The sequence below is a fragment of the Pseudovirgaria hyperparasitica genome (genome assembly GCF_010093815.1).
Source record: "Pseudovirgaria hyperparasitica strain CBS 121739 unplaced genomic scaffold EJ05scaffold_4, whole genome shotgun sequence".
NCBI lineage: Eukaryota > Fungi > Ascomycota > Dothideomycetes > Acrospermales > Acrospermaceae > Pseudovirgaria > Pseudovirgaria hyperparasitica.
In genome coordinates this window covers 1444746-1470328 of record NW_022985552.1, presented here as the reverse complement: position 1 = coordinate 1470328, position 25583 = coordinate 1444746, and the positions used below count along the sequence as shown (strand labels likewise).

The 25583-nt window shown below is 52.7% G+C and overlaps 8 protein-coding genes across 8 annotated transcripts; 5 read left to right on the top strand and 3 right to left on the bottom strand.

The window, feature by feature from the left end:
• Window positions 1–290: 290 nt before the first annotated feature.
• On the top strand, window positions 291–1717 carry EJ05DRAFT_492180 (SGNH hydrolase; the record flags this gene model as incomplete). Its single annotated transcript, XM_033746021.1, has 4 exons — window positions 291–348; window positions 397–467; window positions 520–1067; window positions 1117–1717. 4 exons carry the CDS (start codon window positions 291–293, stop codon window positions 1715–1717), a joined length of 1278 nt encoding a protein of 425 aa, XP_033602970.1.
• A 176-nt stretch (window positions 1718–1893) lies between these two features.
• EJ05DRAFT_287605 (uncharacterized protein) lies at window positions 1894–2818 on the top strand. Its single transcript, XM_033740492.1, has one exon. The coding sequence runs from the start codon at window positions 2069–2071 to the stop codon at window positions 2588–2590; it is 522 nt and encodes a 173-aa protein (XP_033602969.1). The 5' UTR covers window positions 1894–2068; the 3' UTR covers window positions 2591–2818.
• EJ05DRAFT_287882 (uncharacterized protein) lies at window positions 2819–5333 on the top strand. Its single transcript, XM_033740493.1, has 2 exons — window positions 2819–3423; window positions 3474–5333. Exons 1-2 carry the CDS (start codon window positions 3046–3048, stop codon window positions 4908–4910), a joined length of 1815 nt encoding a protein of 604 aa, XP_033602968.1. The 5' UTR covers window positions 2819–3045; the 3' UTR covers window positions 4911–5333.
• A 907-nt stretch (window positions 5334–6240) lies between these two features.
• EJ05DRAFT_498480 (uncharacterized protein) lies at window positions 6241–7538 on the top strand (the record flags this gene model as incomplete). The annotated part of the gene is made up of 3 exons (XM_033746689.1): window positions 6241–6498; window positions 6552–7303; window positions 7367–7538. 3 exons carry the CDS (start codon window positions 6241–6243, stop codon window positions 7536–7538), a joined length of 1182 nt encoding a protein of 393 aa, XP_033602967.1.
• A 981-nt stretch (window positions 7539–8519) lies between these two features.
• On the top strand, window positions 8520–11047 carry EJ05DRAFT_498479 (uncharacterized protein; the record flags this gene model as incomplete). Its single annotated transcript, XM_033746687.1, has 4 exons — window positions 8520–8742; window positions 8828–8970; window positions 9025–10773; window positions 11036–11047. 4 exons carry the CDS (start codon window positions 8520–8522, stop codon window positions 11045–11047), a joined length of 2127 nt encoding a protein of 708 aa, XP_033602966.1.
• EJ05DRAFT_450238 (alpha/beta-hydrolase) lies at window positions 11004–13948 on the bottom strand. The gene is made up of 3 exons (XM_033742366.1): window positions 13704–13948; window positions 13564–13648; window positions 11004–13514 (listed from the first exon to the last, which is right to left on the bottom strand). The coding sequence occupies exons 1-3, from the start codon at window positions 13708–13710 to the stop codon at window positions 11402–11404; spliced, it is 2205 nt and encodes a 734-aa protein (XP_033602965.1). The 5' UTR covers window positions 13711–13948; the 3' UTR covers window positions 11004–11401.
• Window positions 13949–14894: 946 nt separating this feature from the next.
• On the bottom strand, window positions 14895–17307 carry EJ05DRAFT_498477 (uncharacterized protein; the record flags this gene model as incomplete). The annotated part of the gene is made up of 5 exons (XM_033746686.1): window positions 14895–15404; window positions 15458–15745; window positions 15795–16082; window positions 16133–16977; window positions 17031–17307. The coding sequence occupies 5 exons, from the start codon at window positions 17305–17307 to the stop codon at window positions 14895–14897; spliced, it is 2208 nt and encodes a 735-aa protein (XP_033602964.1).
• A 2547-nt stretch (window positions 17308–19854) lies between these two features.
• EJ05DRAFT_287429 (dihydrodipicolinate synthase) lies at window positions 19855–21218 on the bottom strand. The gene is made up of 3 exons (XM_033740491.1): window positions 20961–21218; window positions 20785–20897; window positions 19855–20723 (listed from the first exon to the last, which is right to left on the bottom strand). The coding sequence occupies exons 1-3, from the start codon at window positions 21002–21004 to the stop codon at window positions 19927–19929; spliced, it is 954 nt and encodes a 317-aa protein (XP_033602963.1). The 5' UTR covers window positions 21005–21218; the 3' UTR covers window positions 19855–19926.
• Between the last annotated feature and the right edge of the window lie 4365 nt (window positions 21219–25583).

Sequence of the window (25583 nt, the reverse complement as noted above, 5' to 3'; positions counted from 1 at the left end):
AACATCTGATCAGAATTTCCTGAAGTGGTGAGGAGAAGTGGGTCGAAACTTTTAGCCGACTTCCCCCACGTCTCTGGCTAGCATCATGGATTTACCCGGTCTAAAGTACCTGCCGTAACACGGTTTCGTTTCGGATGCAAATTCATTTCCATCCGAGGATACCGAGTACGATCGACTCATCCACATAGCAAACGCGGCGTTATGTATATATATACAGCCATGGTCCCCATCGTAATGTCATTGCTCGTCGGTATTCTGGGACGACAGTATATGAAACCATCATATCCGTCATGCAGTTCCTTGCCATCGGCTGGGCTGCCATCATAGCGATAGTTGTCACGTCGGTGAGTGCGGAGCGTCTTGTACGATCTGTACCTGGTCCACGACCCAGTGGAGGACATTGGGTTGATATATGGACGTCCATGCCCCAGCTCACAGAGCCTGGTAACTTACCGCCAACACCATTTGTATGTTGCCATCATTGTACTGAGCCAACAACGAGTGGCTGACCTGCCATAGAATGGGTCTCGAACTGTCTTCTCCAATTCGACCATCCGGCAGACGCTTCGTATGACCCTTTCAGCGGATCAGATCCGCATCCGTGTGACGAATGTATTTGGTCTGACCGATCTCCTGGTCACGGCGATGACAGTTGCACTGCCCGCCAACGGTTCTGCCGGCGTCGCAGCAGTACAACCACAGACAGTCATGCCATTAACATTCAGCGGCAGTCAGTCTATCGTCATTCCGAACGGTGCTCTGGCGGTATCAGATCCTATCGACTTTTTGGTTCACAGCGGATCGATGATATCCGTGTCGATGTATCTTTCAGATGGGCAACAAGGTTTTGCCATCACCTCGCATCCTGGCAGCCGTACAACGTCGTGGTTGACTAGTGGTAATACTATTAATGATGCCAATATGACCAGTACCGGGCTGGCTAGTGTTGCTCATTGGTATTATCTCAGCGCGGTAGAGGCTTGGCTGCCCAACACTTCGAGGGCGTTTGCTATCGTAGGAGACAGTATCACAGACGGTCGAGGTAGCGAGACAGACAAGAATAATCGGTAGCTTCGTCTTCTCGTTCATTGGAAGCTGATACTGACATGCCAGCAGATGGCCAGACCTCTTACTGGCTCGCATGCAAAAGCAGCCCAGCACGAGTCCCATCGCCGTCCTCAACCAAGCCGCTGGAGGGAACCGTGTTCTCGCGGACGGGCTCGGTCCAAACGCTCAGGGTCGAATCGATCGTGATGTGCTTTCTCACAGTGGTGTTCGATATGCCATGCTCTTCGAGGGTGTGAACGATATTGGGAGTGCCGCAGCTACGACTGCCGCTCAAAACGCCGTATACTCACGTCTCCTTCTCGCATACCAGCAATTAGCGACTCGTATTCATGCTTTCAGTATACCATTGTTTGCAGCAACGATAACACCATTTAGCGCACCGAACTCGACAATTCAACCGTATTCAGATCCGCTCAGAGAGGCAACGAGGTCGAAGGTGAACGAGTGGATTCGGACAAGTGGTGTATTTGACCGCGTGGTGGACTTCGATGCTGTTTTACGCGATCCGCGGAATTCGACGATGCTGGATCCTCAATATGATTCTGGAGACTATCTGCATCCGAACGTCAGGGGCTACCAAGCGTTGGCTGACGCGTTTCCTCTCGAGCTGTTCGACAGGTTTTCAGAGGGAGTCTCTAGCTTTATCTAATCGGTACACTAGTCGGTACACAGAAGAGACCAGTTCACCTGCCACGCGACCAGACGACGCCCAAGCACAGACCCTCCCGCAAGGTGAACAGCGCGCTCAACAACACAACGCCGACGTCCACCATCCACCCGCCCACCCTCGCTCCCAACACCACTTCGTCTCCTCGAAAGACAAAATATAGGTTATTTAATTTGTACAGCTTCCATATTCTCCGTTGGTGCAATGGTATCGTGCTGCCCTCTATAGATGCCTCGACTATAGTTGTACGCCCTAGTCCATACCATACGCACCCCGGGGAGGTACGCGGTTCGAGTCTCGTAGTACCCCCAATATTCCGCTTATTTACCAAAGATGCCGGATGGTTCGATTCCATTCACAACCCGTCTCACACATGGGGGTGTCCTGTATCAGCGGGCCCGGGGCCTGGTCATCATTCCTTCTCATTGTATTCAGCCGTTCGGCCAGCCTTCTTCGGCTGTTCGGGCGGTGTTGAGGAGGAGGCTGGTGGCTAGGCGGGCTTACAGTCTGGATTTTTTTGCGTTTGTCGGGGACGCTTCAGGGGAGAGTGGTGATACTATTTTTTTGGTAGTAGGATGTTGTCTTCTGTCATTGTTTGCTTGCTTTTGGCGTCAACCTGAAGGTTCTCCCATACCGTTGTCTCCATCGTTCTGGAGTTTTTTAGGACATATAAGGTGCGTATCTACTGGACATCTGATCTGTCTCTTGAATGATCTTACGTTGGAGTGCTGCATTCAGTGTGACATTGACTGTATACGGCACAGGCATCATCTAACCGTGAGACTGAACAACCTCAACACAGCTTACAAGTTATTGGTGGACTCAGGTCCATCATTTACAATGGCGGCTCCGTGAGAGGTTGTTGACTGTTTTATAGTTCGTCTTGCTAGTCTGAATACCATGATAAAGGTGATGCGCTCGATACAGGAGTTCCACAGAAAGATCTACGATTGGATGAGGCCATATATGCATGTTCGTATAGCCTTGGCGCTGCGTTTGTTTGGACGGTCGTGGACCTTGAAACTACTTAATCTCTTCATTAAGAGACTCTCGTGCCATGTTACGTTATTACTACAGACTCTCCAGAGTTGACATTCGAGTGTCCAACCCCACATATGCTAAGCAATGCCACCCATGGCTGGAGCATCTCGTATTTTGAAGCCACTAAGATGTTCTAGGCCACCGACGACTAGCGAGGAATCCAGCCATGCAGCTGATGGGAACACAGACTGCGCAACCTCGTATCAGCTGCAGAATAAAGACTGCTGGAGCTGCACTCTCCGAACCTCAACACTTGCGAGCTTCCAACCATGGAAGCTGCCGGTCTTGCTATCGGCATCATCGGGCTGTATTCTGCCTGTCGCGACGGCTACCTCTTCTACGAGAACGTGAAGAGTGCAGAGAAGAGCACGCTCAAATTCACGCGCTCACTGCTCATCCAGAAGTCCCGTCTGTGGGCTTGGGGGTTCTATTGGGAGATATCACGGCATGATCCAGCCATCACGGCAAATGAGGGGTCGCTTGAGTTGATGCACCGCAATCGCAAGATTGGGGAGTACCTGTTGCAGAATCCGGCCAAGATCACGGGGGTAGAGCTGGCGCTGGAGAGTATCGCGAGCTTGTTCTCGGACAAAGATGTACTGAAGAAGTACGGGGTGGAATTGAGATATCCGCGTGGTGAGAATATGGTATGGAATTTCTGTGATGTTAATGTACCACGCGCTGATTCCTGGGTCAGAAGAATCGGGATGCATTACCCCAGCCGTCTCGGGATCAGACGAAACAGATACAGAGAAAGGCTGTTTTCCTGCGGCAGCGGCTGACCATTCTCCGGCGTTGCACGTGGGTTCTGAAAGACCGCGACAAGGTCGCAGAGTTGACTAGGGATCTTGAATCGTACAACAATTCACTTCACTTCCTATGCCCTGATGGAGCGCTGGGACCTTTGAAGATTCTCTCTGTGACCAGCCTGGTCGCAGGACAGAGCGGTAATAAGGTCGGCCTAGCGCTGGACCGCTCTCTTGCGGAAGAGTTATCTGCACAAGCGGGCCCAATGGCAAAAGGCACATACGATGCAATGGCAGATCTCACTTCGATTCGGGTCCTAGCAGAGCGCGTTTCGCAGCCGCTCAACGATACAAGCAGGGCCAGACTGGTCAATCTCCGCAGAGATGAATTTGAGCTACACCAGAACCGTTTTGACGCGAATCCAATGTCTTGTATGGCAATCTGGAGGGGAAGAAATGATATGGACCGCGGATTTGAGGCGGTCGTACTGATAGAGTTCAAGTCTTACCTGGACGACCATGGTAGGCCCGATCAAGATACGCATGACAATGTCCTCAAGCTTGGGTATCTGGTGACCTCGAAACAAGCGCCAACGTCACTTCTCTCTCGCTTCTGCTATGGGCTGTTCAAGGACTCGGAGCATCACCGTATAGGCTTCGTGTACAAGCTACCGCAAAATCTGGGGATCTCAATCTCAGGGGCCCGGATGGTTCCTGATGCGCTCATACCTCGCACGCCTGTCTCTCTAGCTGAAGTACTCCGCACGTTCAATGCCATGTCTCTTAACAGACGCTTCTCTCTCGCCAAAGAGCTTCTGGAGGCAGTGACAGCAATGCACGCCACAGGCTGGATCCACAAGAACATCCGACCCACGTCCATCATCTTCTTTCCAAGGGACCAGCGGCCGATCAATCGCAACGACATTGAATGGCAACGCGTCAACCTCATGGGCTGGGGCTTTTCACGCCACACACAATTCGTTCAACAGTACGCAGCACCTGGTCCAAAGCGCTCCGCACAGCCCAGACTCATCAAGCTCGACAAGTACCAGCATCCCGACAAACAGAACGATCCCTCGCGAGTATACGAGCCTACGTACGACATGTACTCTTTGGGACTGGTCCTACTCGAGATTGGGCTGTGGAGAGATCTCGATGGCTATGTTGGGCCGGCTAAGACATCACATTGGAGTGCCGACGATGTGCATGCATACATTGTAGGCCAGGTTGTGCCGCATCTCAAGCATTGCTGCGGCGAAACATACATGGCAGTGGTGCAGACATGTCTGGGAGTGCAATCGAAAGAGAGCATGAGACCGAACGCGAGGATGCAACAGGAGGAGGACTGCTTGCGTTTAGTTGCGAGATTGGCAGCTTGCAATGTGTGATCGCTGTGAGATGGACGGTGAAAGAGGATGATGAGGGTGATTCTGGCATCGCGGTTCTGGACCTTCGACTCCTAGCACGAGAGACTGATCCATCGTTGAAGGCGGAGATGTCGATGTAGATATAGACGTAGATAGCTGAGCAGGGATTCTCGTCACTTCACGGAATTGAAGGTCTACATGTAATTGTATAGGAAGCGGCTGAGGAGTTGTTGACGGGTGGCTGAGATGAAGATTATATGGATGAGCCGCCGAAGATATTGCGGCGACTTAGCGGCAACGGCAGCGGCAAAAGGCCCCTAATTTAGCCTGAAGCCAGTTGTGGGGCCGCGGCTGCCTTTGCGGGACGGGGACATGAACGGGGACGCGGACAATCAAGGACTTCATCCATCTAATTAATTAGTACTGTATGTAATTAGTACGTATCACCCAACTATTGTTATTCTTTTATTATACGCTCAACGCTCACTACCACCGCATCCACAGGCATGTCATCTTCGTATCCGTTCTCACTTCCACCTCTCTTGGCAGCTAGAAGGCTGAGTCGCGTCGATGAGCCGCAAACCATCGGTCGGGGCTGCCTCCGATCTGATATTCCAACAGACAGACGGATGACACAGCGTGACTGATAACATGCCTTCATTGCCCGTGAGCCTCAAAGTCGAATCACACATCCGACATCTCGAACAAAGAGAAGCCCGTCAACGGTCAACCTGCAGACGCTGGCGGTTTCAAGATTCGTGTGCACTAGTTAGTCCCCACACTGCACCCCGAGACTGACACATACATGAATGTACGCGTCCCGGATATAGACTGCCGCTCCGTCACCTCACCTTACCACCATGGCGAACAAATCACGCACAAAGCGGGTCGTAGCCCTTGTCCTATATCCAACTGCCAAGAGGGATTCTTCTGATCGTCGGTCGAATGATATGTAACGCTCGTGGGGCTCTCTTATCCCGAATCTTACAGCCTTGTAACGTGGTGGATGCCATAATATCTCGAGAGACGTAAGCACTGTCGCGTGCTCAGTTTCTCTCTTTCGCTTTCACTGCGAGTGCTTCCAATGCCCCTGGTGAGGTATTGTGCGTTTCCTATCTACCAAGCATTCCCCTAAATTCTCGCATTGTGTCGCGTGATCTATTATTAAACTTTCCTCACTCACTTGCACTGTCTGTCCTTTCCTTGTTGTCTCGCTGGCTGCTGCACTCGCAGGACTGTACATTGCTGTTTCCTGTCTAGAGATTGCCACTCTTCTGATATTCCCGTCTACCGTGCGATTCCGACTCATCTTTGCGCACAACGTACATTGTTCATCATCGCAGTCTTCAACATGAGACCTCTCCGTCGTCTGCATATTGTCGTTGCTTGCGCTTTTTTCTTCATACTCTACCTTGGCTGGGTATGGCCTTCTCTGGAGGTCAAAACACGGCTACAAAAGGTCTTCTCTGGCTCTGCGCGCCGGATAGTGGTGTTTGGTGATGACTGGTCTGACATTGGGACGTCTCCCATTGCTGCTCCACGTCCAGAATCCGTACTCATACGAGAGCCCGCAAGTGGGAAAATCTGGACCGAGTCTCTGAGTAAAAAGGTGAGGCCACTTGATGATCCTTGCTTGAGTTAGCACTAAAGTGCATTCATTAGCTGCTCTGTGACACTATCGACAACTTTGCTCGAGATGGATCTACCATCGAGCATAAAGATGCAACGGCTAATGGTCGACCGGCAGCCAGCTCTGGAAGACATGTAGACTTGGAGGAGCAGGTACTCCAGTGGATCGAACATGAAAAACAGAGGAGCTCGGTACCATCTGGACGATACAAGAAGAAGGAGGATACGCTTTTCACGATAATGTTTGGGCTCTGGGATCTGCTCGACTACGTGCACCTGTCGGAGGAAGCAGGAAAGCGAGCGATCGACTCTGCGGTCCTCGAGATATTTCAACAAATGGACAAGATCGTAGACCACGCGAATTTTCCTGTTCGCATAGTCTTGCCCTTCACGATAGACATCTCTCTGCTTCCTGGGTTCCCGAGTCAAGTAGCCAACTCTACCTCAGGACTATCCTTGGCTCAACTGCAGCACCACGCGATGTACTTGTCCACATACTGGAATACGGCGCTGATGCGCGCGGCAATGCAGTGGACTGGAGGCGACGTGTTTATGCCAGACCTCAACCACTTTGTGGTGTCAAATGTGCAGTCGAAACAGCTCTGGCAACTCAACCTCAGCGATGCATTTGGAAATGGCCGACAGAGTCCCGTTTTCAACAACGTCGAGCTGCCGTGTTTATTGCGGCCGGATACACTGCCGTTTCTAGAAAACTTCCAGTCGGCCGGCGCAGCGTCGCATGGATCGCAGCAGCAATGCGATGAACCGACCAACCATTTGTTCTGGTATGCAATCTCAAAAGCCTCTCTCATCCTCAAGAATGCACCTTGCTGACACACTGCAACTAGGGATGAAATGCACTTGTCAGGCAAAGCAAACCAGCTGTTTGGCGACGAAGCCGCGAGTCTTGTACATGAAAACAAGACGATCAATGCCAATGCGCGCCATCAAAACAATGCAGATGGCGAAGCCGAAACGACAAACTTCACACTTATTTTACCACCAGAGGAGTTGCGCTGATCGTGTGGAAAACATTGCGATGCGACCGCCAGAATATAATTTACCAGGCTTGCGTAGTTTAGATCCCCGTTGCATGCTTTAAAAGATAGGCATGTTAGTACATTCCAAGATACCTTTCCAAAACTGTTCAAAACAAACATTCATTTCGGCATTCTCCACGTGTTGGGCAGCGATCTAGCCATGAGTTTTGGTGGAGTTGCGCAAACGTATCCATGTTTATCTTGCGTGCCGCATCAGTGTGGAATGTCCCAAGATGACGTTTGCCTGTTTTGACGGTCATGCTGAACAAAGAATCCCGGCTGGCAAATTCTCGACCAAGGGATGACTGGTGGAAGACAGGGCGTTCACAGCTTACTGTAAAGTGAAGGTTTCCACGTGGATCGCCTTCGACCGTTTCCCAAAACTGACGAGTATCGCGAACCGGGAACAGCACCAGCCAACGAGTCTAGGTGATGTCTCGTGATGTCAATAAAAGATGAATCGCTTGTTGTTTGCGGGTTCGGTAAGGATAACAAAGGGCTGCTCATTGTTTGCGCCCGAACATCACTAGTTGCATTCCTGTCTCATGGCATACAGTATCCCTTGCTACCTAGACAACACTATCCGCGTTCCGTATGTCTCTGGTATTCACAAAGAAGCCTTGGCGTACTTGAACAGTGTTAACCACGGATCCATGACAAAGACGAGCTCAGACGACGATGCACTTCACCGCTGTCCCCTATAGTTCTGCATTCGTTCTACCCGTCCCACTATAACCATAACCACAGTCGGCGAAGCTCAAATCTGCGAACGAATTTCGTCATTGCAAACATTGACGCAGTCCCCTGCCCGCGTCTGGTCGTCAACAGAAAAAAAAAGTCCACGACTAATTTCATGCCTGTGACGAGGGTCATTCACATGGCAACTCTGTCATATTAAAATAAACCGAAAACTCTTGAGACAAAGCTGCGACTGGACTACAAAGTCGCACTCTCAGCTCGAATGTCGAAACCGCCGCCACTCAATATCGTCCGTGGGTCCGCTCTTCACTGCGGCTCACCCAGTCGAGACGTCTCTAGGCCGACGCTCAAGGAGAAGAAAGCATCTATTGACCTGCGAAATACGCATTCGCCCGTCACGTCCAACGTTCCTGTCTCGTCTCCTAGTCGTTCGGGTAGTGAAGACCACTGCTGTTGTCCTCCACAGCCGCCAAGGCCAGAAAATTGTGAGTTGAGATTTTTTTATCCCTTCAATCGAGCTCAGAGTCAAACCACTGGCAAAGAACTCAAGCTGACACCGCTCCTTGCCAGGTTTCATACTGTTCAGGTCGGCGCATCAGAAGCAGCTGAGTGAATCTGGCGGCAACAACCAGCCTGAGATATCGATCAAAATAGGGGACCTCTGGAAAAGAGCAGATCCTGCTGTCAAGGACTATTGGAAAGCAGAAGCTGAGGTAGGTCTCCAAGTTCATCCACAAGACCACCAAACAGCTAAAGTGTGCATACAGAAGAGGAAAGCTTCCCACAAACAGCAGTATCCGAACTACAAGTACCAACCAAAGAGCAAGAACCGCGCTTCCGGCTCCGCCAATGCCAGCACCTGTAACGTCTGTGGTAAACGACTGATCGGAGCGCCGCCGAGTAGCCCTCACTCGAATGCATCGCCGCGTCTCGCAGAGCATACACTGCCCTCGCCCTCCACACAATCCAGCGCATATCAAAGCCCAGTCTTCCAAACTCCCTTCCCAAACTCAACACCCCAATCGCCCACAATGCTCGCCACCGGCTCTACCCTCCCATCCAGCAACCGGGACAGCCTCACCGGTCGCTCCGACCACCACCACCCTCCCAGCACAACCCCTTCATCCCGCACAAAACGCCTCTCAGAACCAGACATCATCCCGCACAACCGCAGAACCTCAACCCAAGACTCCAAGCGCCGCCGCATGAGCCACGAGATCCCGCCCACCCCTTCCCCCTACTCGCCATACACCGCTCATTTCGACCTCCACAACCTCCACCACCACCACCACGCTCGCCAGGCCCGCCACGAGCGCGAGCCCCAGAGCAAATCCGGCCATAACGGGCCCCCGCCATCAATGTACAATCGCCGCACACCGCTCGACGTGGCAGCCAGCCAGGCCCCCTCGCCAGGCTTCCGTCCGCCGAATTCCGCGCAGTGGCCGAGTGCGAAATCACAACCCCCTGTGTCGGCGCGCAGCATCGTCCATGTCCCGCATACACCCACGCACCACGGACCAGGAAGCAGCATCACCAATCCAACCTCAAACACAGCAACAGCAACAACACCAACCCGCCACCTCCCCGGCATCGCAGAGGTAATGCGCTCCCCCCTCCCCTTGCCCCCCTCCATGCCTCCCCCCCTCCTCTCCCCACCCAACGACCCCTCTTCCCGCCTCCGCCTCGCCCCCCTCGGCCCCTCAACCCCTGTCCCCCTCTCCACCCCTACAACAGCCCAGCACCACATCTCCTCCCCCGACGACCGCCCCACCCCCGCCTCAACCCTCGCCACAAGCCGCCCCTTTACAGAGAAAATCGAAAGGCTCGCTCGCGTCAGTAGGCCCGTGCGGGAGCGCTACCCGGGGGCACGAGGCGTGTTGATTGCCGTTGAGGGCGACGACGCGGTTGCGGCGGCGGCGTTGGCGCGGTTGTTGCATGCGACGCTGGGGAGGGAGGAGGGGGATTTTGTGACGCGGTTGGAGGAGGGTGTTGGGGATGTGTTCAAAGAACAAGGGAAGGAGAGGGAGGAGGTGGAAGAGACAGAGCGTGATGGGGAAGGAAAAGGAGAAAGAGAAGCAGAAAGTGAAAAAGAAGCCGAAGGCAAACGCGAAACAAACCAAGAACTCAGCATGCGCGACTACATCAACACAATCGCCGCCTGGCACACGCGCAACCTCGCCATAACAACCTACCTCCGCGGCAGCGACACCACCCCCCAACCCAAACCCACAACCCCCCAATCCCCCCTCCCCGTCCTCCTAACCCCAAACTACCAACTCCACACCACCGACACATTCACCACCCTCATCCCCATCCACGACGCCTTCTCGCCCGACGCACACTACGCCCACCTCGCCAGTCTCTGGCGCGGCATCACAGGGCCCGACCTGACCGTCTACCTGCGCGACGTCAGCAGAGCGCAGCTGGGCAGGGAGGAAGCGGTGCATTTGCTGCCGCGGAGTAATGCGATTCGGATTGTCAAGGAGAGGGGGGGCAGGAGGGTGGAGGAGGAGAGGGTGCGGGCGTTGAGGTTTCAGATTGGGGTTTTTTTGAGGGGGAGGGCTTTGGAGGGGGGTGGTTCTTGTGGGGGTGGGGGGGGTGGTGGAGTGGGGGGAGGGGGGGGGGGGGGGGGGGGGGGGGGGGGTGTGGGGGTGGTGGGGATGGTGGATTTGGGGTAGGGTTGGGTTGGTTGATATGGAGGGGAGAGGATGATGGAATGGTGTGGTTGGTTGTATGTTTCTTCATTCTGTGTGTGTGTGTGTGTTGAGGGATAATAAGGCGGAAAGATAATGGGGCGCGGTGTATGTATGTATGTATGTATGGCTTGTGGGAAAAAAAGGGGGAAGAGAGAGGGCGGACTCAATTCGCATGGCGATGCGATGAAGAGATACAGGATGGATTTCTTGCAACAAGGACAAGACAGTAGTAGTAAGTACCAAGGTAATAATGTAATGGCACGCGAGCCGCGTTTTATAATCTTCATCTACTCCACTGCACCATACTCATCATCGAATCGCAATCAATCACTGTAAATGCATATTCTATCCCCGAAGAAAAGCAGCGATGCACACACACATAGTCTATATAATGCATATATCCCGCATTCCCATACCGTACCACACCCACATCCCATCACAGCACCATTCACGGCGTCGGCGGCTCCTCTCCGCTCCCTCCGCCCATCAGCCCAGTCGCAAGGCTCTTCATGCGCCTGCCCATCAAATCGTCCTCACTCGCCAAACTAACCAAACTCTTCGTCCTTCCCGGCGCCCGCCGCCGTCTCGCACGCGGCGCAGCATCCGTATTGATCTTGTGCGGCGGACTCCCGCGTCCAAACGTCATCTCCAACGGTCTATCGTCGTCGCCCGAGCTCTCGCCCGTGCGCACACGGCGGTGATGGCGAGACTGCTTATTGTTGTCAAGGTCGGTGCGAAGCGATATCTGCGTGGGATAGGCACGAGCGGCTCCGTTTGCGACGACGGACCGGGAGGAGAAGTAGTCGCCTGCGCGATGATGCCCTTCGCGGTTATTAACTTCAGCGTCCGCGTCATCCGCATCCGCACGCTCGAAGATTTCACGCATCCATTTCGCGCAGCGGAAGACGTACTTCCAGCCTTCGGGAAACAGACTGATGAACTGGAAAAAGCCATGCGAGATACCCGGGATCAACATGACCTCGACATGCTCTGCTTCCCAGAAGACTTCACGGTCACGTGGCACGAGACCCAGCTCCATGCGATCTGCATGGCGCGCGGCTTTCGCGGCCCGTATGCGGCCCGCGAAAATGACAGTGTCGTCCACAAGGGGGTCGCGCTCGCCAGTCAGGAAGTATGTCTTCGGGAAGTGGGCCAGCAGTGATTCCGGGGCAAGGAGCGGGGAGAGCAGGTAGTCAGTGGAAAAGTCTGGGCGGTTGTGTGGCCCAATGTAGAGGACAATCATGGCGCGCATCATCTCAGGAGTCAGGATGCGATCGTTAAAGTAAGATATCATGGAGGACATTGCGAGGCGGGTCTTGAGCGGTTGTGGTTTCTGGGCTTGGGCGTCTTGAGTTGCAACGGCAGTGGTGTTGGTGTTAGTGTGGGCGGCAGAGAGATGAATTGCGGTCACCGGCGAAGTGATCTGGCCCGCTGCGGTGGTAGGTGTAGAGGGTGATTTGTGTAGTGGAGGGTTTGCGTCCTCTTCGTCGTCCGAAACGTGGGGAGTGTCTGGGGCAAGATTACGGTAATCGTCGCTCTTACGTCGGAGGATACCTTGATTGGTCCTACGGACACGACGGTCGCGAATCAGTGCCATTTGTTCGTCCGTCATCCAGTTTCCAATGTTCATATCCAGCGACGGGTAGATGAGGACGACGCCCTCGGGGGGTGGTAGCATTTGTTCTCCTTGCCAGCGACGACTATCTGTGGAACCAGCTTGAAGAATCATCAAGACCATACCAACAGCCAAGTTCCCGCCAGCACTATCTCCGGCAACAACAATCTTTGGAGATTCGTCCCCTGAAAGACCGAGACACCTCCCTCTACTTGACACAATCATATGATATACATCGTAACATTCGTTTAGGGCGTACGGGTACGGAAACTCCGGAGCTTTACGATAGTCGAGACTCAGTACTGGAAGCCCTGTCTTCCCGGCCCAGGCCATCAGTTTGTCGTCATGAGTTCGTGGATTCATGGCGACGAAGCCTCCACCTGGAATGTCCAAGACCACTTTACGCTGCTTTTTCAATGCTGACAGAGGTCCATCAAAGTAAAGCCATGCTTGTACAGGCTCTTGATAAGAAGATTCCTGTGGTCTTGGTATCCGAATAGCTCTCGGTGGGTATCTCATCAGTCTAGGTCTAAGTACCCCCGTGAGAAATCCCAGGTATGGCGTTGTGCCCTTATTCCAGCTCACGCGCATATGCTCCACTGTTAAGGATCCTCGAACCTTTCTTACCTTCTCATCCGCTTGCTCCGCACATATCAGATAGTATACTGAGAAGACGAGAGAGAGGAAGTCTCTTGCCCATTTCCGGCGAATGCGCATCGCAGACCAGAAGCCTGCGTCCAGCGCCGTTGTCACCCATGTTGCTCGGAAGTATGAGCGACTGTATAGATTTGCAAGAGGTTCAGGGCACTCGAGGCCAACCACTTTGCCGAAATTGCGAGCCACGTATAGCCAGAGAAGCGTTATCACAAGGCTTTGCCAAGTCGTGAGGCGATTCTGGAGGAGAGCGGAGATGCGGCGAAGGACAGGAGGACCATGGCGATTACCTCTATTGTACCGTTAGCCACGTTGTACGACTTATAGAGCTGTCAACATACTTGTAGAGGTATATAGACCAAAATGAAAGGACGGCGAAGACTTGAATCTTACGGAACTTGACCGATGGCCTTCCCAAGACATGATCTGAGACAACACATTAGCTCGAGCATTTGCATACCCACGGCCGATTTCTACTTACCAATCATGGTCACAAGCTCTTATAGTAGCAGAGTATAGGACACACAGAGACCTAGGAAGCAGAGACCGAAGCAGAGCAGGAAGAATGCATTGCATCAGTACAGCGCGTGAGGCGTATGAGCGGAGGACAAAGAGAGCTTAGGTTGGCTGAAGATTCACGAAGTCAGGAATCAGCCGCCATGTGAATGTGGCAGAGACATGGGGAACGAATGCTGCTCAGGTGCATTGGAACTCAAGCCATATCCGTAACGTCAGCGAGCAGCGTGGGACGTCTGACATGTGAAAGAGGGTCCTGTTCTACCATGGCGCTATACCCTTTCCGGCTAGCGACCGTTGGTATTAGGTGCTGCAGCTGGAGCCTCAGGTACGTACTGATGAACGTGCTTGTTTGAACATCACGAGGCTTCTTCATCATCATCATCCTCCCGGTCACCAGGGTTACAAGCGCATGCATTAAGTTGTATTTTGGAACGTATAAAATTCAGGAAGCCGTGACAAAAGTCGACTTCCCATTAGGACCCAAGTTTGAGCCCCTCCTTTCAACCACCGGCTAGGTATGGATAGAACTACTCAAAGGTCCCCACGACTCGGTAGTCCAACAACAGTAAGAAAAAGCGCATATGCAAGACACAGAAGTACCAAAGTAGAATAGCACAACGACGCATGACGAAATAAAACACAGATCGAACACCCATCAAGGTGTTCTGCCGCCCTGGTAGAGATATGGACCCCATAACGCCGGTCGCGACATCTGCACCTCATAGATGTGGTGAAGTCTTCGTAATATTGTACAAGGAATTCAGCATGAGTAAATCAGTGAAGAGGCAGGGCACTGCAGTCCCACTCTTTCCCGTGAGATCAAATGCTGAGATGATCAACCATGCGGAGGATATAACGGCGCCGATACATGTTGCCGGTCGTGTCGGACATGCGAGCGCCGAATGACGCGCCAGTGGAATTGAACATGATGAGCCCTGGAGACTCGAGGTATATGGTGGAAATGAAATGCGTAAGATGAGAGATGGTGTGTATGAGAGAGCAAAAGACAATGCCGCGCTGCGCCGTTCATCAGATGCGATGAATTTTTGGGTGTCGAGAACGAGTCAAGGCCATGATGATGGATCGAAGACGTTTTTTCGAACGTGGTGGGAGGATCGTTTTGGTACTCGTATCAAGCGTCGATACGGCCGTTTCATGCCCCAGATTTCAACCTCTTGTTATTGTTTCCGACTCGAGGACTTGGCTTCGTCTTGGTGTTTGTGCCATTGACTTCGCCATCGTCGCCTTCCTGCTTCACCGTGCTACGACGGCGCTTATTGGAGACATTAGGACTGGTGTTTGCGCTTGCAGTTGCGGAACTGTTGGTACCTTGTTGAGAATGTTGAGTAGCGAGGTTATGTGTCTGAGCAGGTGAAGGAGTATGAGTCTGCATGAGATGGGGAGAACCGTTGACTTGGTGAGGCAGTGCCATGTTCGCCATAGCTGGAGACATGTACTGTCCGGCTGGTCCAGGGCCGAAATTTCCACTCGACATGCCTGAAGGCGTGCGCGCACCTGGCATGTTACCTGGTCCGAGTTGCTGCTGAGGCTGCATAGCCTGCATCCTTTGAACGTAATCGCCCAACGCTGCACTGACTGACATATTCGGATTCGCTACGTAGTGGCCCATGAGTCCTTGCATATGGGAAAGCGTCTCGGAGATCTGGCAACAGTTCAGCTCGCAACTCACACGTGGCAGATCCATCTACTACTTACCTCCAAAAAGCCTCCAACCTTTCTCAGTACACCGTACTCGTTGACGGGCGCTCTGGGAATATCTTGCTCTCGGATGGTACGAGGTTGCTGTTGGCGCTGGTTTCGATTTTTGGCGTTCTTGTTGAGTTTTGGAGATTGCTTGATCGTCTGCACCGGCGAATCTTCAGCAAAAAGTTCAGCCAGCCTATCGCGCGGAACATAGTCCTGCGAGCTGGTACTTTCAAAATGGAGGACCTCAATCTTGTCGTCTGTCGTGAGGATAGCTGCGAGTGTGCCACTGCAAATGAGCTACCAGAAGTCTTAGCTACGTTATCTTGTCATGCCATGGAGTACTTACTTGGGTGCCGTTTTGGAAATCGTAGATCAGCTTCGCACGGCTGGCATGGACCACACCTCCTGTTTGTGATACGGTCTCGTGTAGGCCTTCCAGTGAGAAGCGCATGGACTCGACTCGCTCTTGGCCTTCGAAGTGTGCCATGTAGAACCGCGGGAGTGACGCTGCGGAAATGTCGTACAATTTCGTTTTTCCGTTATCTTTGTGGGCCAGAATGTAATTGAAACTTCCGTCTTCTGAAAAGAAGGTTCTAACAAATTGCTGCCATAGCTCGATCTTGTTGTGTTCAGCCTAGGATATGTTAGTGCATGCGAGCCTGAAGATTTCATGTACCATCATACAGTGAACGCGCCGAGTCGATCTGAGAACGCTATAAGTTTCAGGATGAGGTGACCGCTGTTGGATCGTTGTTGTTGCGCCCGTGCCATTTGTTGCATCATCATACGTTGATGGGCCTGTTGTTGCGCCTGTTGCTGAGCTTGTTGCTGCTGGAGTGGGGTTGCGGTCATCTGTTGCTGTAGCTGCGGGTTTGGGGGTCCAGACGTCGGCTGGGTTCCAGGCTGAGGCTGTGATTGTGAACCTGGCGCTGGTTGTCCCTGCTGTGGCGTGTTCTGCTGAGGGTTGTTCGACGCTTGAGGCTGACCGGGATTTGATTGTACCCCTTGTGGCTGCGGAGTCGGAGGCTGCTGTGGAGCTGCTTGCGGCGCTGGCGACGGTTGCGCTTCTCGTGGGCCGCCCATCTGAGATGGTGGTCGCATGGGTCCTTGCTGTGCTTGTGGTTGGGGACCTTGTGGAGGTTGCGAGACGGGGTGTCCCTGATTGCTGCCTTGGGATTGCATGGCGTGCATCTGCTGTTGCATCTGCTGCTGTTGCTGGGCCTGGGCAGCCTGGTGGGCTTGTGCCTGTTGCTGCTGTTGACGCAGGCGCTGTTGTGCCTCAATGAAATGAGGAGGAAGGTTAGGAAGAGCGCCAACACCACCAAGCTGCTGCTGATGTTGTTGCTGCATAGCATGCATCTGCTGTGGTGTTAAGCCTCCGGGTTGCCCATTCTGAAAGGCCATGCCCATGCCCTGTTGCTGTTGCTGTGCCTGTTGCTGCTGCGCCTGTTGTTGCTGCTGTTGATGCCGCAGCATTTGTTGTTGCTGCATGAATGCACGCTGCTGTTGCATGTGGAAATTGGTGTTCACTGGAGCAGAGTCAGCATTTCCATTCACCCGTAGTTTTCGTCAGCATACGCACTCTGCTGCTGTTGCATCATCATCTGTTGCTGCTGAGGCCCGAGATGTGCCATGGCGTGCTGGCTTGGCTGTCCTTGTGGTCCACCTACACCAGGCTGCATACCCATCATGTGCGGGCCGGCACCTTGGGTGACTTGAGGTCCATGAGGCCCTCCTGGACCTGGGCCGCCAGGATGCATCATTGGAGCACCCATGCCAGGTCCCATACCTTGAGGTATTCCGGGGTGAGGCCCTCCACCAGGACCGCCTCCATGGTGAGGGAATCCACTGGTCATCATCCTGGCAATCTATACGGCCAGTTTGACGCCAAGATGCGCCCCCTCTGCCCTCTGGGCTCACGAAGCTATCACTGTCGGCACTCTTATTACCGGCTTGTGTCGAGCTAAGATGTATAGGTTGATGGAACGATGTCGGGGGTCCCAATGTGCACTTCCAATGCGGTGTCGAGGACCATGGGTATTAAGAAATGGCCACTATAAGCAGAAAGGTGTCAGCAGTGTGAATTGACTCGATCATGAAAGACGCATCAGATCACATCAGAGATGTATCGAAGAGAAAGAAGAAAAATAAAAGAAAAATAAAACGCTTACGGGAAGGGTACCGTGGAAGAGCAGCGTATGTTTAGTGAATGATCACCAGTGCGGAGAGTGCGGGCAGGACGTGCGCGAGGAGGTAGCCAGCTGTGTGGGCTGGAGAAGTAATGCGCTTTTGGAGCAGGACGAGCAGGACGAGCAGGTTGAGGATATCGTCGGATGACAATCGCAATAGAATGCAATAAAGCAAAGATACGTAGCCAGTGGACAGGTGGATGCGCGCGTACCGCGAAATCGTACGTTCCCGGGTGGCTGGGGAAACGAGCGTTGGACGAGTTGAGGAAGCGGATGGATGGCGATGGTGAGGGGATATTATGGCATCGCGTGCGATAAGGGATCAGAATGGCGATGGAAGAGCAACAACGGTAGCGGAAGCGAAGTCAGCAAGAGGAAAAGGTGTATGGAGGGCGAGTCGCGAGATGAAACAGGTGTTCTATCACGACTACTAAGAGTTGTGTGGTGAGGCAGCGAGTTTGGGTAGCGGGTAGCGGGTCTGTCTGTGGTCTCTCTGTGAGTCTGTGTGTCTCTCTCAGTCAGTCTCAGCTGTTGTCGGGCTGGTCGGTCTTCTGTCTCGGTCTGTGTAGGGAATTAGTGAGGGCAAGGCCATGTGCAGATCCGTGCGTGTATTTTAGTCACGTGTGGCTGATCTCATCTCATTTACCCTCACCGCTTACCGTATTTTATCGCACGCCCGGCACTATTTATTCTCTCACATCTATTTTTCTTCTTTTTCTACCTTTCCACCACACACAACAACATCAACATGCGTCTCTTCTTTTCCTCATGCATTGCTCACTCCACTGGTAAGCTTCTCTCTGTCCCCCTCCTACCCTCGAGTGATGATATACAGAAAGTTCTTCTTTCCCCAGCAGATTCGACCATGAAGAGCCTCACACCCCGGACTGCCTCGCAAGCGGTCTGCTACTTGCCAGTACATGCCGTCTGACAACCACGATGAACACATGCTTTGCTTAGCGCGTTGAAAAACTGTTGCTAACTCACTATCACAGATCTCACCCTCACCGGGCGCACATAGCTAACGTCGACCTCTCGCACCGCTCGTAGTACCCATCGCATGCATACATCGTAGTCAAGGAGAAGGTCAGTTCTATCCTATTTCCTCCTACATCTTGTCTTGCATGATGAAACATTTCCTACATTCGCAGTTTCCACGCTAGCCCTCACTTGAACCTACAACCGAGGAGTCGTTGAGCGCAAATTCTTCCTTGGATGTCTGATCCTCACACCCACAAACAATCTTGCTACATTTGTTTCTTTCGATCCAAAAGCTAACATTGTTTGTCTCAGGTTTACCACTCTCGTCCTTTTGCATCCCCTACTACAGTCACCTATTCATAGCTCAAGGTAGGTCGTGAAGATTATGAATGGCCAACATTTCTGGCAAGTGATCCGTAGGCTCCAGTCTTCCATAGTAATACAAATGATTCCTGGACATAAACAATGATTCCTCAACCTACCGTGACCCGTGATTGACTTCGCTGTCGAGTATCAGCCACATTGCTACTGAAGCCCCGTAAAGAATTGTCGACCAACTTGCCGATGTTTAACTTACGCTTGGTGCTTGAGCCCTTTTCAGAACGTATACGAAGTGTAGACTTTGAGAGCTGAAACGCACTGCGCTGCATTCGAATTTAACGCTTTCAGTGAGGGCAATACACCACCTCCATAGTACGTTCTCCTCGATTGCATCTTAGCTCTGAACAGTCGTCCGAGTCAGTCATGATGGTGTTTCCAATTGCATGGATTGACGTACGGAGAGTCCTTTCTTCATAGGTGGGCAGAAGTAAGATCTAGAAGTCATAAGAACTGAGTCGAACGTAGGTTGCAGAGCGCAAATCTGATATTGGAAGTCAAATCAGGGAGAAATTCAAGAACAATAAGCAAGCCTAGTCATCATATATGCCACCTTCTCCTAGATTGGGAGAGTTGTTATTGCACAGGTCATTACCTGCGATACCCATCAGCCGGGTCTTGTTGTGTTTTACGGTAAAGACCTTGTCTTGTTTGATCTGGTATGTATGCTTCTTTAAAATGTCTCGCCGGTGCTCTTCGTCTTTTTCAGGTTGCTGTCTTGTGAAGAGCTGGTCCTCTGCATCTTTATACTCGTACAGTGTGCCAGTTCGCTCTGTTCAGGGGTGAGAAACCTGAGAGTGCACTTCCTGTCCGAACAAAAACACACGACCAAGACTAACATGTACACAGTACACAAAGACGTCGACATTTATCGGCCATGTTCCGTCACTAAAGCCATACCTTCGACGTCCGCATAAGCGTATACTAAAATCACAACCCGTCTTCAATCGCAGCCACCTCAGCCATATGCCCCCTAATCATCCTCTTCACCTCCTCTCCCACCTCCCCATACGGATGCCTAGGCACAAACCTCCCCTCCGCCCCCTCAATCCCCGCCCTCCTCCCCGCAAACTCCCCCGCCGCAAACTTCGTACTCGCAATCCCCGCCTTACACGGCGTCTCCGCCAAGCTAACCCTCCGCTGCAACTCCAACGCCTCCGCACCCTCCCCCGCCTTATACAGCCCATAAACCCGCACTATCGCCCTCGGAAACACATTCGCAAACGCCGCCACACACCCCGCACTCCCGACCGCCAACCCCCCAAGCAAAAAATCACTCTGCCCGCCAAACACACTAAACTCCGAAGCCGGCAACACAGCAGCAAGCCGCGTGATCTTCGCCACACTCCCGCATGTTAGCTTGACGCCTACGATATTCGCGTTGCGTCGCGCCAGTCGCGCGATCAGGTCCGAGTCGAGATCGACCCCGTTGCACACGCCCGGGAAGTTGTAGATGATGATGGGCAGCGGGCTGGTTGCGGCGATGCGGTCGTAGAAGCGCTCGATGACTGCGGGCGTGGTGGCGGGTCCGAAGTAGGCTGGTGGGAGGAGGAGGGCGTAGTTGGCGCCGGCGGCGTGGGCGTCGGCGATGTAGTCGTGGACTTGGGCGGTTGAGTGGCCGCTTACGCCGGCTATGAGGGGGTAGTTGGGGGGCACGGAGGAGCGGGCGAGGTGGATGAGGGATTTGCGTTCGGCTTGGGTGAGGAGGAAGGGTTCGGCGTTGGTGCCTGGGTTGATGGTTTGTTGGTTAGGGTGGGCTTGGGGATGGGTGTGGTGGGTGCGACGAACCGAGGATTACGAGGCCTGTGAGGCCGGTGGTGGAGAGGTAGGTGTACCATTTTGCTTGGGCTTCGTGGTCGATGGTGTCGGTTGCTGGGTTGAAGAGTGTGACGGCGGGACACCTGGGTGGTCGATTAGTGGGTGGTTTACTTGATAGAAGGTATATGTAGATGTATGAGGCTTACCAGACGCCCGCAGGCGGCGGTTTCGGTCTTGCTTGCGAGCTCATTGTTTTTTGTTTAGAAGGTCGTGTTAGGTTTGGCAACACTCATGGACTGGCGATCCACGAATGTTTTGAGGAAGTGCGGGACACACGGAGCCGAGATCGGCAGAGCTCCCGAGCTCGCGGGACCACTTTTCCGGACGGAGTGAGTCCGTTGACACAAGCGTTCGGGATTCACACTAGGTCCCTTTTTTGATACTGCTCTTGACACTGTCATTGTGTTCGACTCGAGTCCTGTCTCGCGAGCGACTATCTTATGCGTTTAGCTGCTGTAGGATATGTAATTGTGTTCTTGATATACGAATGCACAGGTCCCAAGTCGACTGCAGGACGTATCCTTATATCATTCCACCATAGCACATATGGAGGTATCCAATACATACTTTCCTTCTTCCCACCCCATGCCACTGCTGCGATGCGATACTGGTGCAGTTACAAAGAGGAATCTCTGCCCGTCTCTATGATTCATACTTCCTCGTTATCCCACAACTGTGCATATCCTCTCGTAGTAGCAGGACCTGTAGTATTGCAATCGATGTAGATGTAGATGGAGCCGAGATGATCTCTATATGCCGCCCGATCGTTGTGCGTTCTTGCTCACCTGTCCTGCAGCTGCAGCGAGGATCGTGGCACGCGTGCGGCGTGAATATATGGTGCAGAGTCGTTTCGGATTGTGTAGATCGAAAGCTGCACCACTAGCTCTCTCAGACTCACATGTTTTGTCTTGTAGTGTCTCGGCCATTCAGCATGCGAACTTCCAAATCCACTGTGTTAGTATATATTTCAACCAATCCTTGACAAGTCAAAGTCCTCCGTCCAGCGTGAGAACTGTACGACGCCATCATTGCCTACGCTCACGCCGCCCATGTAAGTCAAATCAGCCGCCATCACTGATGCAGAGTGGTATGAATATCCATGCTCCTGATCACTCTGCCACAGCACTGCATAGCCGCATCGACCAGCACGAGCACGATAAGATCTTTCCATCTCAAGAGTTTCGCAGTCGATGAAGATGATTGCTGGAGCTAGTTGCCAGTGTTCTGCCAGTACCTTATGACTTCGAAGCCTGTAAAGAGAGCACTGCGCGGATTGGTCGTGAATAATGTCAGTCGTATGTTCCTACCCTTCTGATCTTACTCATGTTTCTCATATCAGCGCTATATTGTACGTATGGAAAATGCTTAGGTCAACTGTGTTTGATTGTCAAGGAACGCAATCAATTCTAAAACAACCAGTTCTTGAAGGACGACCGAATAAGGACGTCAAACGAAGTCTGACTTGCCTTACCTACATGACTGACTTTGAAGTGCCACTGATCTCGAACCGACGAGTCGTCCCATGGTCCGAGCAGCATAGCACACCGCGGATTTCAGCAGCGAGATCGGGACAGCAAAAGTTCAAGCCCGGCCAGGCCGACAGTATACCGACACATTTCATGTTGTGAGACACCATCCACCTCAGGATGTTATTCAGTCCTATGATGCGCTATTCCAGAGACCAGACAGGTTGTTGCTGCGTGGTACGCACAGGTAAATGACTCTACGCAGACGACGTTTTCTGGATGTTATGGTATCGCTCATTGCGCATCTTAATTCTGCATGTTTGGTGTGGTGCACATATAGCTCTTTGTAATGCGAGTGTCCACACATCTATTCCAGTCCATGCTCCGTTTTACCGAGAACTTCGTGCAGAACACTCTGTTGCTAGGTTCGACCTCTTTTACGATGGACAGTCTCTTTTCTTGCGTGTGTGTCTTCAATTCGTTTATTCATACAGCTTCCACCAAAGGTATATCGAGCGTAGTATGCTGAGTGCGGTCCGAACGACTGGAACGAAGAGCTGGGACTGAAGAGCTGGGAACACTAATGTGTTTGCGGTAGATATCCGTGTCAAGCGGACGACTTTACGTCGCGGACGATGAAGAAGGCTAACCGTGAGTCGAACACGCCTGGGATGACGCCGGTGATCGGGCTGGTGGGTATCTAGTATCAAAGTCAGTTTAGGCGAAACGACGCACTGTATCTTGCCATTAATGTAGAGTATAGCAGCACCAGGACGATGCCAAGGCGAGATTTGACAGACAGACGCGAGTTTTAATAGTGCGTATACCATCCACGATGACGCTCGAGATGGAATAGTTAATCTCAGTCTGGCTAGGTACGAGGTTAGCCTTGATGATCTCACGCTCAAGGTTAGGGTTCCCGTGCCCGTCGGACACAGTTGTAGGTTCAGTGACGACGTGTCCCAAGACGAAACCTATGTTGAAGAGTGCAAAGGTATACTCTCTTCCATTCTGCCATTCTAGACGACATGGTAGTCAGGATGTTTATGATGAGCCAGCCGACGTTAACGTCACACCGTGACATTCCCCAGCTAGTGTACTCAAGTCTTGGACCTCAGTGTGTGGGGTGTGTGTGTGTGAAGTGGAGGGAGTCTAGTCGAGGGCACGCAACAAGACTACACGGATTATTTAGCGGATGAATATGGATATTGTGATGACGCGTGTGTGCTGTTGTATTTCTTCTTTTCTACTCTGCTTGGGAGGGCTGGATTGTGTGGCCGGTCTCGATGAGGTAAAGACTGGAGTATGGTAGGACTGTTAGGGTTGATGGATACATCATTTGCGTTCGAGGTCGTGGCAAAGAAGGGTGTGTACGTATGTATGTGCATCTTCGTGACATCTGTGTGGGCGGGTGGGTAGAGTGGCGTGGGTAAGGGTTGGAGATACGCGAGTATGCTGCGATGGATCTTCTAGGAGGAGGTGATGCTGTTGTGTGTTGAGCAAAAGCGTTTAGTTTTGGCAGAGGTGATGTGGTCAGAATGGAAGCGGACTTTGGGGTACTGTAGACAGGGGCAGATGATGAAGAGTGAGGTCAGTGGCAAGATGTGATGGGCTTGGATGGTATTTGTCGAGTGTGATGGTCGTTTTAAGCGTGATGCTCTCTGTCTATATCATTCTCGAAATGCAGAAACTGAAAAGTGGATGACAGGATCACAAGAGTAGGCTGCCCACGTTGCGCTTCTCATCGTATGGATGCACCGGAGAACGATAGGCAGCAAGAGGCAATGACGCAGAGTCGATATACGGATCACCAAGCAAGCAACACCACAGTGACTGATCTCAATACACCAAATAAGGGGCTGATCATCTCGACACACCAAACACTCGCAAGCTACAGCGCACCACCATCATCACCACATCTCGTCCACCCAGCGCGGCCTCTCCCTCCATCGCTCAACTCTCTGTGCGACACTGATGACTGTGCAACCAGCCACAAACACCACACCCACACCCACCACCCATCAACCCCCCCCTATCCACATCTCGGTCACACTCACGGCGTCTCTCCCCACGAACTCTCACGCCGAAGCACAAAACTTCCTCAATAAAGCCCCAAACAACCAATAACCAGCCATGCCCATCTCTCACACACACAGCCAAGGTCAGCACCCAAGACTCGTAATCACGCCGCCGCTGCTCGGAGAACCACATATCAGACCCATCAGACCCATGTCCCCCTCCCCTTCAACCCCCGACTCGCATCTTCGATCATCAGCAGCGGCTGCGATTGAAAGGGGGGGGAGGGTGGCCGCGGGCGCGACGTCGGACCGGCACTGATTGGCGGAGGGGCAAACTAGTATGGTCGGGGATAATTATGTTCGCCAGCCAAGAATGAAGGAAGGAAGGAAGGGCAGGACAGGACAGGATTTGCTACGCGGTGGGTCCGAGCGGGACCGGGACGGGGGGACAGGGGGGCCCGGGAGATGTTTTCCGAAAATGGCGAGCGTGCGGCGGCGTGCGGCGAGCCGAGTGGTGGATGCAGGGAGTATGGAGCCGAGCAGGGTTTGGAGAATGACATGCGGCTTGATTACACATGTAGAGTATGTGATGTGATGTGATGTTTGCGTGTGCGGTGGTGCGTGTTGGCGATGGGTTTGGCGGGGCTTGATTCGTGGTGCAGATTTTGGGCGAGTGCATATGTGGTTGATGATGTTGTTGATGAACACTGGTATAGTAAAGACCCTTAGAACCCTTTCTTCGATAGGGCTGTCTGCTCGAAAATCCTCTACCCACGTGTCGATGGAGTTAGTGCCACGTCTTCGGTTATAAGGGTCCCTACGACTTTTTTCTGAGATACCCGTTGTGAAGATTACCCTTAGGGGTGGACCTGCCTCGATACGCGACGCCATCATCTCAATCCACAACCAGTCGCAAATACAGTCATGTCATATCGAACGCGCCCTGCATATCGTACCATCGAAGCATCGTCATTACAAATAACGAATAACCCAAATCCAACACCGACGAAAGCACAGTCGAACCAAGCGATCCCCAGCGTGACACACGCACATGTGAAAACACCCAGTCATTGGCCCTTCTTCCCTCCAAACTGGTAATTTCTCACAGGGCCATGGAATGTCGTTACGGTCCGATCGCCGATGCGTCAATAGAAATGCCCATCGACGCCTTGCTCGTCCTGCCCTGAAACACCCAATCTGCCCCCAGGCCCTGGCACGACACGAGCACCGTGAAATTTGAAATGCCATCCATCGGCTACCGCACACCGCGTCATTCGCGTTTCTG